Source organism: Nicotiana tabacum, chromosome 21 (genome assembly GCF_000715075.1).
Source record: "Nicotiana tabacum cultivar K326 chromosome 21, ASM71507v2, whole genome shotgun sequence".
NCBI lineage: Eukaryota > Viridiplantae > Streptophyta > Magnoliopsida > Solanales > Solanaceae > Nicotiana > Nicotiana tabacum.
In genome coordinates, this window is record NC_134100.1 from 19,536,272 (window position 1) to 19,550,314 (window position 14,043).

Sequence of the window (14,043 nt, forward strand, 5' to 3'; positions counted from 1 at the left end):
TATGAAGATAATAAGGCAAATAAGAGGCGTGTTTAAATCCTAAACATTAGGCCTCCTTTTATAGGGAGAAATTCTCCCCAAACACAAGTCCCCCACCGACGTGGGATGAAGACATATTCAACACATATCATGATGTTTAAGTTTAAAGACACTCCAAAAACTTAAAAATTATAAATCAAAGGGTTGATCCTTCATAAACGTCACTACCGATGAAAGTTCTTTTTGGGCAGTTTGAAAGGAAAACAAGGTGAAATATTTTTTTCGGCCAAAAGTTTTTGAAATTATTTAAAATATCTTTCTTTAATGGTGTACGTAAAAACGTTTGACAAAGGATATGAATTGGAGATATGAGACCTCTCCATCATTTTCCCCGACGTTTTCCTAGGTATTCTCGTTAATTGCCAATCCTAGGTAGTATTTCTTGTCCAAAAGCTTCTTTAAAACAGAATATTCTTTGAAATTCCAATATCCAAACCAAAGTTTGTAAAAAAAAATCTGCTAAAATGGAGAGTTATTCTGCTTCTAACAAAGCGTTACAAGTTAAAAATTCGTCATTTGTGAAGCAAAGGCGAAGTGGATATGAGCCATCTGATACAGAGACCGATTGGCAGGAAAGTCCAAGACTAAATGCAAAGAATGTTGATATAAATGTATTAGCCTTTGATCAAGCGAACAAATTTTGGAGTATAAACCGGAGAAGGCCTAGCAAATCCCCGTATAAATCGCGCAGAGATGAAGGTGATGTTCATTTTCCTGGACTTACTCTACATGTTATTAGTCCATTTTCACATTCAAATGCACGTAGAAATGTCAGCCCCTTTTCAAAATCCGAACATCGAGGTAGACATAATTCGAAAGAGGAACATCACCTTGACAAGCAAAGCTTTTCGAGTTCAACTAGAAAGCAAAATAACATAGTACTAAATAATAGTACTAACAATGATGTTGCAGTTCGTGGCAAAGCAAACTATATATATAGTCGCAGGGCTCTATCCGCTCCTAGACCTGCTCTTTACGACATGTCCAAGGAGCGGAGAAGAGCAGAAATAACACGATCCCCAACGAGGACTTTGTCCAGGAGAGAACGAGAAAGAGAAATACAGCGCAAACATGAACCTTCAGTAGGTGAAATGAATGTAATGTTAGCCAATGCAAAGATCTCAAGAGGCCCCAATATTCCAGTTGGTGTGAATAATATGTTTCAAAGTACTGAATCTATTTCACCAAGTGATATTTTCTTGTCTAAGGGATATTCAGCTTTTACTCAATCAAGCAAATTCAATTCAGTGCCCCGGATATCGACTGATAAAAATGTTAGTTCTGTGAATAAAATGCGCGCGAATTTCAAGCAGAATAGCAGGGGAACTATTTCATCTAGTACTATTGTGACACGAACAGCAACAACGAATCCGAGTTCTGCTATAAGTAGGCAGAGCAGTAATCTAAGTGATGCTACTAGAAGGACGAATAGAAGTGCGAAAAAATTCATAACAAATAGGAAAAAGAGTACTACTCAAACAGAAGCATGGTTTTCTTGTATAAAGAATGGATCTTGTAGAAACTCAAGAAAAGATGGATCTCCAGAAAGAGCGAGGCCGATTAATGAAGCTTTATTAATTGAGAAGGCATTTGTTGTTGAAAGTTTGAGACAATTTTGGGCTGATAAACATCAACCTGATTCATTGGAGGGATTCATTTGCAACAAGCAACAAGCTTTACTACTTAGTCATCTTGTAAGTGTCTTAACTTTCAGATTGATAAAGATGATCTAATTCCCTTTCCTGATACATGAAATATTATCAATGTGCTTTCAATTTTATCACGTTGTTTGACTGCGCACGTAGACGATAAGGTTGCTTTACACATGTTAATCTTTGGAGCCTTTTTATAGTCCTCTATGATCGAATAAAAAAGGGCAGCCTGGTGCATGAATCATCTCATATTCAACAAAGTTGGTTTATATATAGGCTTACATTAATGTTCTTGGTACTTGTATTCTTACAGCTTTATTCGGTTCTGGTTTAAGACCCCCTAAAGAACAACTAATGACATTCTCAGTTGTTAGATTAACTCCAGTTAATAGTCTGTTAAATTCTGCTTGGTATTCCCTAACCCCGGCAGTTTGACTCAAATTCTTCAAGGCTTCCATGGGATCCTCAAAATTATCACCAAATCTTTCATTTAAAGCCAGTACATATTCAGTCCATGATAGATCCAATGTAGAAGTTGGAGACTTCACATAAGACCTATGCCAAGCAATGACATCACCATCCATATGAATGGATGTCGCCTTCACCCTTTGTTCAAAAGGAACTTCATCCATAGAAAAGTACTGGTTGACCTTATACAACCATTTACAAAAATCTATACCAGAGAATCAAGGAAAATCTAATTTTGAGAATCGAGTAAAGAAATTATCATTTCCCTGATGAGTTGAACCACTATGTGAGATTTGAAGTGTGCTGTAGGGCCGAGTGTGACTTACAGGAACTGTGGACAAAAATGTGGCTAAGTATTGAAAGAAGTGCAAACCACAGTTGATTTGTGCGAACCACACAATTTGGAGTGCTCTAGCAAAAGATCAATGTGGCCGCACAATTATCTTGCAGACTGCACAAATGAGAGATGGAAAATACAAACTCTCTGAAGTTTGAGTATATTAGAGAATAGGTTGATGTGCGACCGCACATGAGATCTGCGGCCACATACTAAATTGTGTGGACTGCAGATGAGATGTTGAAGATGAAGCCCCAGGTAATAGAGTGCGGACCTCACATGAAAATGTGCTGCCACACTCGATCTTCTTCCCCTTTTTGTTGACCATAAGTATAAATAGAATGGTAGGGGCAAAGGTTAAGATTTTCACTCTCTGAACACCAAAAATAGCACTCTATTGAGAATTTTTGGTGATTCCAACTATCCCCACACACAACATCTCTGAGCATTCACTCACTACACTCATTCATCTTGTATGCTTCAATTTTTTGTTAATTTTCTTTATTTTAGTTTAATTTATAGATTTTTTGTTCTTTTTAGGCCACTTGTCCTACAAGCATGCTTTGAGTGTTAATGTCTTGCAAGCTTGTTTTGATTGTGAACCTCACTGTGTTTTCTAGTATATATCTTACTTGCATGTCCTCTGTGCATGTTTGAACATTGAATTGCAACTAGCAATCATCTTTGCTTGGTACAGACAATGGTTCATTCTAGGGAAAGAGGTGACACATCAAAAGGGAGGGGTGAACCTTCTCGGGGATGAGGCAAGAGAGCCTTACCTCCTGCCCCACAAAAGGAAATCAGGAAAAAAAAGATAACAACCAGGAGAGAGAGAGGAGCAGACCTCTTCGAGATGAGCTCATATGCCCCGTCTAGGGACGTATCAGAGGGAAACTTAGCCTCTATTTGAGAATAGCCGGCAGTACATCTAAGGCCACCAGGGAGATTCGAACTCAGGGACGAGTCGTCCTCATCTCATAGCACTTTCGAGGGATCGAAAAGTGCTAGTCAGGCTTCTAAGCCTTCGGATACACTAGTCCCTATGATACAAGATACACCCATTCAGGACATCCCCGATTATGGTAGAGGAGGAGATGCTACAACTGCCAGGCTTGAAAGAACAAAGAAGAGAGGTCTAGGAGGACCGATTTGTCATCCTGCCAGCTTTTACTAGCTTCTGCACATGGTGGTTGGCGAGATAGCTAGCCCTTGAGCGACGGTTCTTATTGACAGATTTGGGGACATATAACCGGGCCATGCTGAGACAGTTGAGAAAACGCAAAAGGTGGATATGGTTTACTTAGAGCATAGCGGATGCTGAGGAATACCTTGTCTGAGAATTCTACGCCAATGTGGCACATATCAAAAAGGGGACAAAGGTGAAAAAAGTGTGTAACCTCAGAGTGCGATTTGATCAACTCACATTCAACACATACTTGGGCTTTGATGATGTCGAGCCAAAAGAATACTTGGAGAAGCGTGCACTTGGAGATGCAGTCTGTCCTTGGTTAGCGAAGATTCTATCAGCACCAGGACCACCACCCCCATGGATTGCCGCTGGGGTTCCTATCCACCGAAGCATACTAAGCTTCAAGGAAAAATGGTAGCAATCCTTTGTCAGCAGCAGACTAGACCGGAGTCAAAATGGAACTCACTTGTCAACTCCTCGGGCAGTCTTGGTTGCTTTTATTATAGTCGGGTACCCGATTAATGTGGTATCGTGATGCCGACCAATATCTTAGTGATCGCCCGACAAGATGACTCGTCCTACCCATATCCCAACGCCATTATAGAGTGTCTTATGGATGCAAGGGTAGAGCCAAGGGATTTTGATAAAAAGGTGAAGCTGAAGAAGCCTTTATCTTGGTACTCATTTATGGATGTAACAATCCGAAAAGGAAAGTTCAGCCTTCTACCACCACAATCCAGTTTGATGAGCTAGACGTGGTAGTTGTTGAGACAGATGATGTTACATCCACGTCGGCCGAGCCTTCCTCCAGTGCCACAATCATGCCTCCACCATCATCTACAGTCCTTACTGTAGTTCCTACCACAACTTCCTCTTCAGCTTTGAAGCCAATGCCCATACCTACTAGCCCACTCTCTGCACTGTGAGTCTCCTAGACATTGACGAGTCTCAACAACTAGATGCAGACAGCCACTACAAAGCTATCTAACTTATCTAGTAATGTTATAGTGCAGTCTTCTGTTTCGACACCTCATACTCCTCCGATCGTTGAAAAGCCATTGTCTCTTAGAAAACCAGAACACTATCATGGCTACCTTGGTACATCACGGGACAATAATCAAAGAGCTAGGAAATGAAGTAAAGGAGATGAGGAAATCCCAAGCTAGCACGAAATCAGTGGACAAGCTCCAAAGAGAAATGAACAGAATTGTTATAGCCAGAGATCTTTCATTTGACATATTACTTGACCTACACCAGTTAGCACCTGATCCTATAGCCCCATCTGCACTAGTAGCACCAGCTCGCCAGTCTGACTAGCCTGACCTTTCTGCCGACACTGCTGAGGCAGTGCGTCAGATGTTCGCCAACCCAGCCACACCTAGATTTGAGGATGATGAGATCCAGTTGGTTGAGCCAGAATGCGATGACATTGATGGGGACACAGAGATGTCCAAGGAGCCATAGGGATTTCTCTTCACTCTTTCCCCTCTTTTACTCTTATTTTATTAAGCATTGGGTACAATACTTATCTTTATACAGGGGGTGGAGTTTATTTGTTTTATTTGATACATTCTGAGACATTTCGCATGTAATAACTTGATTTTATTCTTTTCTTTCTTATTCATGTGTGTGTATATATATATATATATATATATATATATATATATATATATATATATATATATATATATTCTCTTTATTCATGAATTATGTATATTCGTTCCACTGTCAATAGCTTTTGCTTTTTAGCTTCTTCATGTTTGTTTCTTTATTAGTTGGTGTTTGATTTAGTAACTTTTTTTTATGTTTTAGTAGATAATAAATACCTTTGGTTTTCTTAATACCATGGTTCTTTCCAAAGGTAGTTGTTGTGTGAACCGGGTGACTCATTCCAATGATGGATGACGTGACAACATTCTTAAGGGAATGAGTCTGTTTTGTGTTTTGGTAGTAATAGTAGTAGTAGTAATGAATAAAAAGACCTAATTAAGTCATGCTCGAAAAGTCAAACATGTTTCATTTGGCACCAACACACTTACCTACGTACTTATGGTTAGAGATAGGGTTCCCAAAAGAAATAACTCTAGTTAGTAACTTTTTGACTCTTGTGTTGACTCTGGTAATTATCAACCGATTTAATTGGACATAGTGATCATTAAACTTGAATGTGGTCGTTGTGAGCCCTCGACTCTATCCTCTTGTTCCTAACCTTCATTGGTTCCCCTCTGTTGATTGAAGACTCAGCTACAATTTGTTCCTTTCCCCTTGAGGTGATAATTCCAATAGCCTCTTTAAGCCCTAACAATTCCTTATCAGCTTGTGAATTCCTTTCACTCATACTTGTCATGCCATCCATTACCTTCTGTAACTGCTCTTGAATCTGTGATAGTTTTTCCTCCATTTCATCAACTGGTTTATCTTGATTTTTACTGCCGGTCATGTTTGATTATGCCGAGAATCGATTGCTCTGATACCAATTGATGCAATTAGTTATAATTGCAAAGGAAATTGTTAATCTAGGAGCTAAGCTCGAAGAAGATGATAGCTAGCTGAGGGTAGTACCGAGAGAATTAGCTGAGAGAAGATGTAAGAAGAGAGAATAGAGTGATCTTTCTTCACGATTTCCTCCAATTTACAACGTAGTAATGTATTTATATCACAACTATTGAAAGTAATGAGCTACTACCGTTCACTCTACAGTACATTTCCCAACTAACTGTTTTAACTAACTTTTAACTAACTTGTAACTAACTTACTGACACCTATAACTAACTCGATGCTAGCTGCCGTATTCCATTCTTTTGCATTCTTGCACTTGCATCACAATGCAATGAGATGTTGGACATCTATAGCAATGACTAGTTACTAACACTTTTCCTCTTAGGTTTCTTCAAATGAACCACTCCCACACATGTTGTTCAAGGGTCCTCCGGGATATGGAAAAAGAGCATTATCGATGGCTCTTTTGCGTGAAATCTATGGCGATGCAATTTGCAATGTAAGTAAGCTTGCCTTGAGAAGATGCAATGCTACACTACATTTTCGTTTTCGGGTTCATTACTAGACCTATCTCAGCATTTTATGTTAATTTTTTGCAGATATCCCATGATCTGAAATACTTCTACATCCAGGTACATTTGGCTTGAATTCCTTTTTCTGATTTGTTAATTATTAATTTGCCATTGTTTCTACTTTCATTCTCATCTTTCTCCTTTCTGTTGGCAGGAAACGAAGCCGGTTCAAGTCATTGTACCAGTAAGCTCAAGTCCTCACCATATTGAGCTCAATGTTCATTTAGAGCCTAATGCTAGATTTGCATTAATGGCTTTGGTTAAGCAAATAAGCTGTGAATACACACTAACTCCAGAAGTAAGCAGGATTAATATGAAGGCAGATTCCAAAGGTTCATATCTATATAGACACAACAGCTTTATTAACATTGCATAACTTCAGTTTTTCTTTTTTTGGGGATTAATTTGATACTACTAATTACGTTGCTGCTTACAGTTATAGTTCTGCACGATGCGGATAGAGCTGAGGAGAACATGCAACACTTAATAAAATGGATAATGGACTGTAAGCTCATTCTCTTCTGTGAAACCGATGCATCTATACTCGAGTTAGTGAAAAGTCGCTGCACAGTGATTGAAGTTGAAGCTCCCGCGACTAATGAAGTAAGTGCACAAAATTTTAACCATAGTAGTATTATCTTCTTTGCACAGGACAGGGTAAAGATATAGGCCTAGGACCTCAAATTAAATTTCGTTTTCTGATCTCCAGTGATCAACCGTAGCTATTGGCATGTGCTTATCTGGTGATTGTTTCAATTGATCAACATAAAGAATCTGTAACATAAGCTTTATAGTATAGATCATGCTAAACCAAACTTGATGTCCATATTTTCTAACATCATATAGCACGATATAAAGTTTCCGTTTCATAGTAAAAGAGAAGTTATGATAATATTGTGTCCAAATTTAACCTGAATTCTCCTGAAAACGAGCTAACACAGGCTGGAATTATTGTTTCTGCAATCTTAGTTTCCACCATACTCGACGTTCTTATTAATTTTTTATGTTTTTGCTGTTAGTTTACACTAGAAGAACTTGTTGAATTCCCAGGGATACACGTCTTACGCTTACGCTTTAACCATAATCACATCTACTCATTATGTTTTTTTTTTTTGCTTTGTGAAGATTATGGAAGTTCTCATTGAGGTAGCAAGAAAGGAAGACCTTGAACTTTCTAGGGGCTTTGCTGCTAAAATAGCTACAAAATCAAAGCAAAACCTGAGAAGAGCAATTATGGCTCTTGAAGCTTGCAAAGCACACAAGTAAGACTATTATTAACACATAATTTGCTTGCTACGTTGTGGATTAATGATAGGGAAATCTACACAGTGTATTAATATATAATATACATACTTTAAAGTATATTTTTTATATATTCGGCTAGCGGCTGTAAATGTTTTTGGCCGACCGAGAAAATGTGTTAAAAGTACTTAATGATACCCTCACTTGTACAGCTATCCTTTTGCTGAGGATCAACCAATTTCAGTAGGATGGGAAGAATCTGTAGTAGAACTTGCAGCTGAAATTCTAGCTGATCCAACTCCAACAAGGTATTAATTTCTTTCCTATTTTATCTTTTTCTCCCTTCCTTTTGTTTGTTAGGAAATTCTTGTTCAATTAAACCGAACATATTGGTAATCAAGAACTTGGATATTCATCTTAGGCACTAAGGGGCAATTTCAGACCCTTTTTGATTGTCATGTGTTACGTTTTTCCAGGCAGGCGGATCCAGAATTTAAAGTTTATGGGTTCTAGTGATCCTTGCTTGCCACCGAACCCACTACCCATTTATTCTATTCAATGGCGAAGCTAGAAATTTTTCTAAGGGTATTCAAATTTGAAAGAAGTGAAAAAATTTCCGGACAAAGGGCGTTCAATATATGTTATATACCTCTAAAACATAATATTTTACCTACATACACAATACAATTTTTCGGCGAAGGGTGGTCAGTTGACCACCCTTGTGATCATGTGGCTTCGCCACTGATTCTATTGGGTTCGCAGTTTATTATATGTATACATTTGGTGAATTTCGTAACAAATATACAGGATTTAATGCAAAACTATTGAATTTTGCCGAACTTCTACCATATGCTTTACATCCGCCTCTGTTTCCATATAATTTGTTGAATTGTTTGTTATTTAGTGAATTTCATAACCCATTTATGGAAATATTGAAATTCACAGTGTGTATTGGTTTGATCAGGTTATTTTCTATTCGGGGCAAGTTCCAAAAACTCCTAGTCGAGTTTGTGCACCCAAAACTTATACTCCTGGTAAAATACATATAGTTTTATATATGAGAATGGTTGAAGATGTAGCATTTAACGAATCTCCATGACATGATTCTGATTTTTTATCAATGCACACAGAAACTTGTTGAACAATTCCTTAAGAGGGTTGATGGAGGTTTAAAAAGGGAAATATATTATTGGCATGCTTATTATGTAAGTTCAACCCCTTATATCTTTCAATTTTTTTTTTGAGAAAAACTAATATATGGAGTAACCCTAGGCCATTTGCAGGAAAAAAGGCTCCCAGTTGGAACAAATGCTCTCTTAAAATTAGAAGGTATTATGTAATACTGAACCCATTAACTTCAAATTCTAAATTTTATTTGCCTCTGTGTTGTATATGATGGTAGACATAGAGCCACCTATGTTGATCATTGTTGATTTATATCTGTGGTTGCAGAATTTGTAGCCAAATTTATGAGCATATACAGGAAACAATTATGAGGCAACGTTCAGCAGTTGGCCCCTAGCTAGTGCACAATCCTAGTCCGACTAACGGAGACTAAAATGGAATAAGTATGTCCGTAATCAAGCGCTAATATTTGAGAGTAAAAGGACCTGATTGAAGTCTCCTGGAGTTTCTCCAAGGCAAATTGTACCTTGTATATGTAATATTGTACAAAATGTGAATATGGACACAAAACTGGAAAAACTGGATGGTTGGAGGTTATCTTTTCGCCGTAGATTCCTAATTACTACTTGTCTCTTTCGCTTTGATGTTCTTATTAGATTTTTGGCGTTACTGTTTGTTGCTACTGCTGCTTTTTCTTATCTTTTTTTAAGTCGAAGGTATATCGGAAATAATCTTTCTACCTTCTCAAGGTAAGGGCAAGTTCTCTGTGTGTACACTACCATCCCCAAACCTTACTTGTAAGATTTCATTTTTATTATTATTGGGGTGATTTTATCAAGCTTTCCCCCCCTGATTTGGAAGAAAAAAGGTTTGTGTATGATGTTATTGGAAAATGTCATATTTTGCAAGTTTTGTAAAGAGGCTCATACGTGGTGTATTGGTCAAAATCTGACCGTCACGGTCGAGCTGATCAACATCTCGCCTAAGAGATTGGGCAGTAAAACATAACATAGCACACTCTACTTCTCATACCCGACACCTGTCGAGTTAGAAGGAGTAATGTCTAAAAGAACGATAAAGGCACACTAGATGCGAGAGAGCGTCGGACCAAGTAAATGGCAAGGGTGTCTTTACTATATATAGTAGGAAAAAACCTTCGATTAAGGGGGTCTGCTCCCCCTTCTCTCTCTCAAACTCTCTTCTTGTAATCTTTATGGAAAAGAAGTAATCTGCAGAAGAACATGTAAAGCTATCTCCCCCATCGATTGATGGGAGTCACAATGTTGAATTTCAATAAGATCAACTTTATTTCTTCCATCCTATGAATTATCTACACTATTAACTCTTTGATCTGGAATTTATTATGTATGACTAAGATTTACCCCTTCATTTTCTTTGATTGATTTATTCAAAAAGATTTTGATATCTTTTGAGTCAAATAATTTGGCGCCGTCTGTGGGGATTTCTTAGTGAAATTTCCTAGTCTCTCCCAAATCAAAGACAAAAAATATGATCACCCACCGAAAAGAGCGCGAAGGAAAAATCCAACCCTCGCGGGATAAAGGTGCAGCGCGGTAGGGGGAGGAGAGCCAAGTAAAATTACCAAACTTAGAAATCTTTGCCCCATCAACCATCGATATGCCAAACAAGGCAAACAACATTACCAACCTGTTCTCCTCCATCGGACCACCGAGGGGAGGGGAGCAAGGAAAGTATCATTCTAACTCACCTTCTACTCTTTGCTCAAGTAGGAACACAAAGGCCACACAGGCGAGCGAGTAAAGAAACATCTCAACAAAAGAATGAAAAACTACTGCAAAACAACCGAAACACCGCCCGCCGATGACACCTCCAAGTCGAAAGGCAGGAGTCAGACAAAGAAACTACAATATGTGCGAAGAATGAAACTAAGCGAAACAACAACGTTTCGTATTCTCCGACGTTGCACCCTCTGATGCAAGCAATGTCAAACGAACTGGGACTCCCCCAGGAAATGTCTGATTCTCTAAAAACTAGGACTGACGACGGGTCACTATTCCGATAAGTTCGAAATAACACCTTTCAAGGCCAAGAGCCTTCGCCAAAATAAGAGTTCGACCTTGATCGAACAACGACGTGTTAATATTTTGACAAGTTCGAAATAACACCCTTTAAGGCCAAGGGCCTTCGCCAAAAGAAGAGTTCGACCTTGATCGAATGATGACGGGTTAATATTTCGACAAGTTCGAAATAACACCCTTTAAGGCCAAGGACCTTCGCCAAAAGAATAGTTTGACCTCGATCGAACGACGATGAGTTAATATTTCAACAAGTTCGAAATAACACCCTTTAAGGCCAAAGGCCTTCTCCAAAAGAAGAGTTCTTCCTCGATCAAACGACGATGGGTCACTATTCGATAAGTTCGAAATAACACCCTTTAAGGCCAAGGGCCTTCGCCAAAAGAATAGTTCGACCTCAATCGAACGACGACGGGTTGATATTTCAATTAGTTCCATATAACACCCTTTAAGGCCAAGGGCCTTCGCCAAAAGAAGAGTTCGACCTTGATCGAACGACGACAGGATAATATTTTGACAAGTTCCAAATAACACCCTTTAAGGCCAAGGACCTTTGCCAAAAGAAGAGTTCGGCCTTGATCGAATGACGACAGGTTAATATTTCAACAAGTTCGAAATAACACCCTTTAAGGCCAAGGGCCTTCGCCAAAAGAAGAGTTCGACCTCGATCAAACGACGACAGGTTAATATTTCAACAAGTTCGAAATAACACCCTTTAAGGCCAAGGGCCTTCGCCAAAAGAAGAGTTTGACCTCGATCGAACGACGACGGGTTACTATTTCGATAAGTTCGAAATAACACCCTTTAAGGCCAAGGGCCTTTGCCAAAAGAAGAGTTCGACCTCGATCGAATGATGACGATTTGATATTTCGACAAGTTTGAAATAACACCCTTTAAGGCCAAGGGCCTTTACCAAAAGAAGCGTTCGACCTCGATCGAACGACGAAGGGTTGATATTTGGACATGTTCAAAATAACACCCTTCAAGGCCAAGGGCCTTTGCCAAAAGAAGAATTCGACCTTGATAGAACGATGACAGGTTAATATTTCGACAAGTTCGAAATAACACCCCTTTAAGGCCAAGGGCCTTTGCCAAAAGAAGAATTTGACCTAGATTGAACGACGACAGGTTAATATTTCGACAAGTTCGAAATAACACCCTTTAAGGCCAAGGGCCTTCGCCAAAAGAAGGGTCCGACCTTGATCGAACGACGACAGGTTAATATATTGACAAGTTCGAAATAACACCCTTTAAGGCCAAGGGCCTTCATTAAAAGAAGAGTTCGACCTTGATTGAACGATGACGGGTTACTATTTCGATAAGTTCGAAATAACACCCTTTTAAGGCCAAGGGCCTTTGCCAAAAGAAGAGTTCGAACTCGATCGAACGACGACGGGTTGATATTTCGACAAGTTTGAAATAACACCCTTTAAGGCCAAGGGCCTTCGGCAAAAGAATAGTTCGACCTTGATCGAATGACGCCGGGTTGATATTTCGACATATTCAAAATAACATCCTTTAAGGCCAAGGGCTTTCGCCAAAGAAGAGTTTGACCTCGATCGAACGACAACGGGTTAATATTTTGATAAGTTCGAAATAACACCCACTAAGGCCAAGGGCCTTCTCCAAAAGAAGAGTTCGACCTCGATCGAACGACGATGGGTTAATATTTTGACAAGTTCGAAATAACACCCTTTCAGGCCAAGGGCCTTCGCCAAAAGAATAGTTCGACCTCGATCAAACGATGACGAGTTGATATTTCGATTAGTTCAAAATAACACCCTTTAAGGCCAAGGGCCTTCGCCAAAAGAAGAGTTCGACCTTGATCGAAGGATGGCAGGTTACTATTTCGACAATGTCGAAATAACACCCCATTAAGGCCAAGGGCCTTCACCAAAAGAAGAGTTCGACCTAAATCGAACGACGGCAGGTTAATATTTCGACAAGTTCGAAAAAAACGCCCTTTAAGGCCAAGGGCCTTCGCCAAAAGAAGTGTTCGACCTTGATCGAACGACGACAGGATAATATTTTGACAAGTTCGAAATAACACCCTTTAAGGCCAAGGGCCTTTGTCAAAAGAAGAGTTCGGCCTTGATCGAATGACGACGGGTTAATATTTCAACAAGTTCGAAATAACACCCTTTAAGGCCAAGGGCCTTCGCCAAAAGAAGAGTTCGACCTCGATCGAACGACGACGGGTTAATTTTTCAACAAGTTCGAAATAACACCCTTTTAGGCTAAGGGCTTTCGCCAAAAGAAGAGTTTGACCTCGATCGAACGACGACGGGTTACTATTTCGATAAGTTTGAAATAACACCCTTTAAGGCCAAGGGACTTTGCCAAAAGATGAGTTCGACCTCGATCGAATGATGACGGGTTGATATTTTGACAAGTTTGAAATAACACCCTTTAAGGCCAAGAGCCTTTACCAAAAGAAGCGTTCGACCTCGATCGAACGACGAAGGGTTGATATTTCGACATGTTCGAAATAACACCCTTCAAGGCCAAGGGCCTTCACCAAAAGAAGAGTTCGACCTTGATCGAACGACGACAGGTAAATATTTCGACAAGTTCGAAATAACACCCCTTTAAGGCCAAGGGCCTTTGCCAAAAGAAGAGTTTGACCTAGATCAAACGACGACAGGTTAATATTTCGACAAGTTCGAAATAACACCCTTTAAGGCCAAGGGCCTTCACCAAAAGAAGGGATCGACCTTGATCGAACGACGACAGGTTAATATATTGACAAGTTCGAAATAACACCCTTTAAGGACAAGGGCCTTTGCCAAAAGAAGAGTTCGACCTCGATCGAACGACAACGGGTTACTATTTCGATAAGTTCGAAATAACACCCTTTTAAGGC

General features: G+C 39.4%; 1 protein-coding gene across 2 annotated transcripts; it reads left to right on the forward strand.

Moving 5' to 3' along the window:
• Positions 1-489: 489 nt before the first annotated feature.
• LOC107799881 (uncharacterized) lies at positions 490-9,903 on the forward strand. 2 transcript variants are annotated; one of them, XM_075242260.1, is made up of 11 exons: positions 490-1,733; positions 6,570-6,683; positions 6,784-6,816; positions 6,911-7,088; positions 7,193-7,359; positions 7,882-8,018; positions 8,211-8,306; positions 8,963-9,032; positions 9,129-9,203; positions 9,271-9,327; positions 9,451-9,903. In XM_075242260.1, the coding sequence occupies exons 1-10, from the start codon at positions 504-506 to the stop codon at positions 9,316-9,318; spliced, it is 2,148 nt and encodes a 715-aa protein (XP_075098361.1). In that variant the 5' UTR covers positions 490-503; the 3' UTR covers positions 9,319-9,327; positions 9,451-9,903. The 2 variants fall into 2 exon arrangements, with proteins under 2 accessions (XP_075098361.1, XP_075098360.1); XM_075242259.1 differs by having other exon boundaries at positions 9,282-9,327.
• Positions 9,904-14,043: the final 4,140 nt, after the last annotated feature.

Bases quoted from the DNA above. Each gene is read 5' to 3' on its own strand.
- LOC107799881 (XM_075242259.1), top strand. From the start codon at position 504: ATGGAGAGTTATTCTGCTTCTAACAAAGCGTTACAAGTTAAAAATTCG. The intron at 9,033-9,128 runs GTAAAATACATA...CAATGCACACAG, and splicing joins ACCCAAAACTTATACTCCTG to AAACTTGTTGAACAATTCCT. The intron at 9,328-9,450 runs GTATTATGTAAT...CTGTGGTTGCAG, and splicing joins TGCTCTCTTAAAATTAGAAG to AATTTGTAGCCAAATTTATG.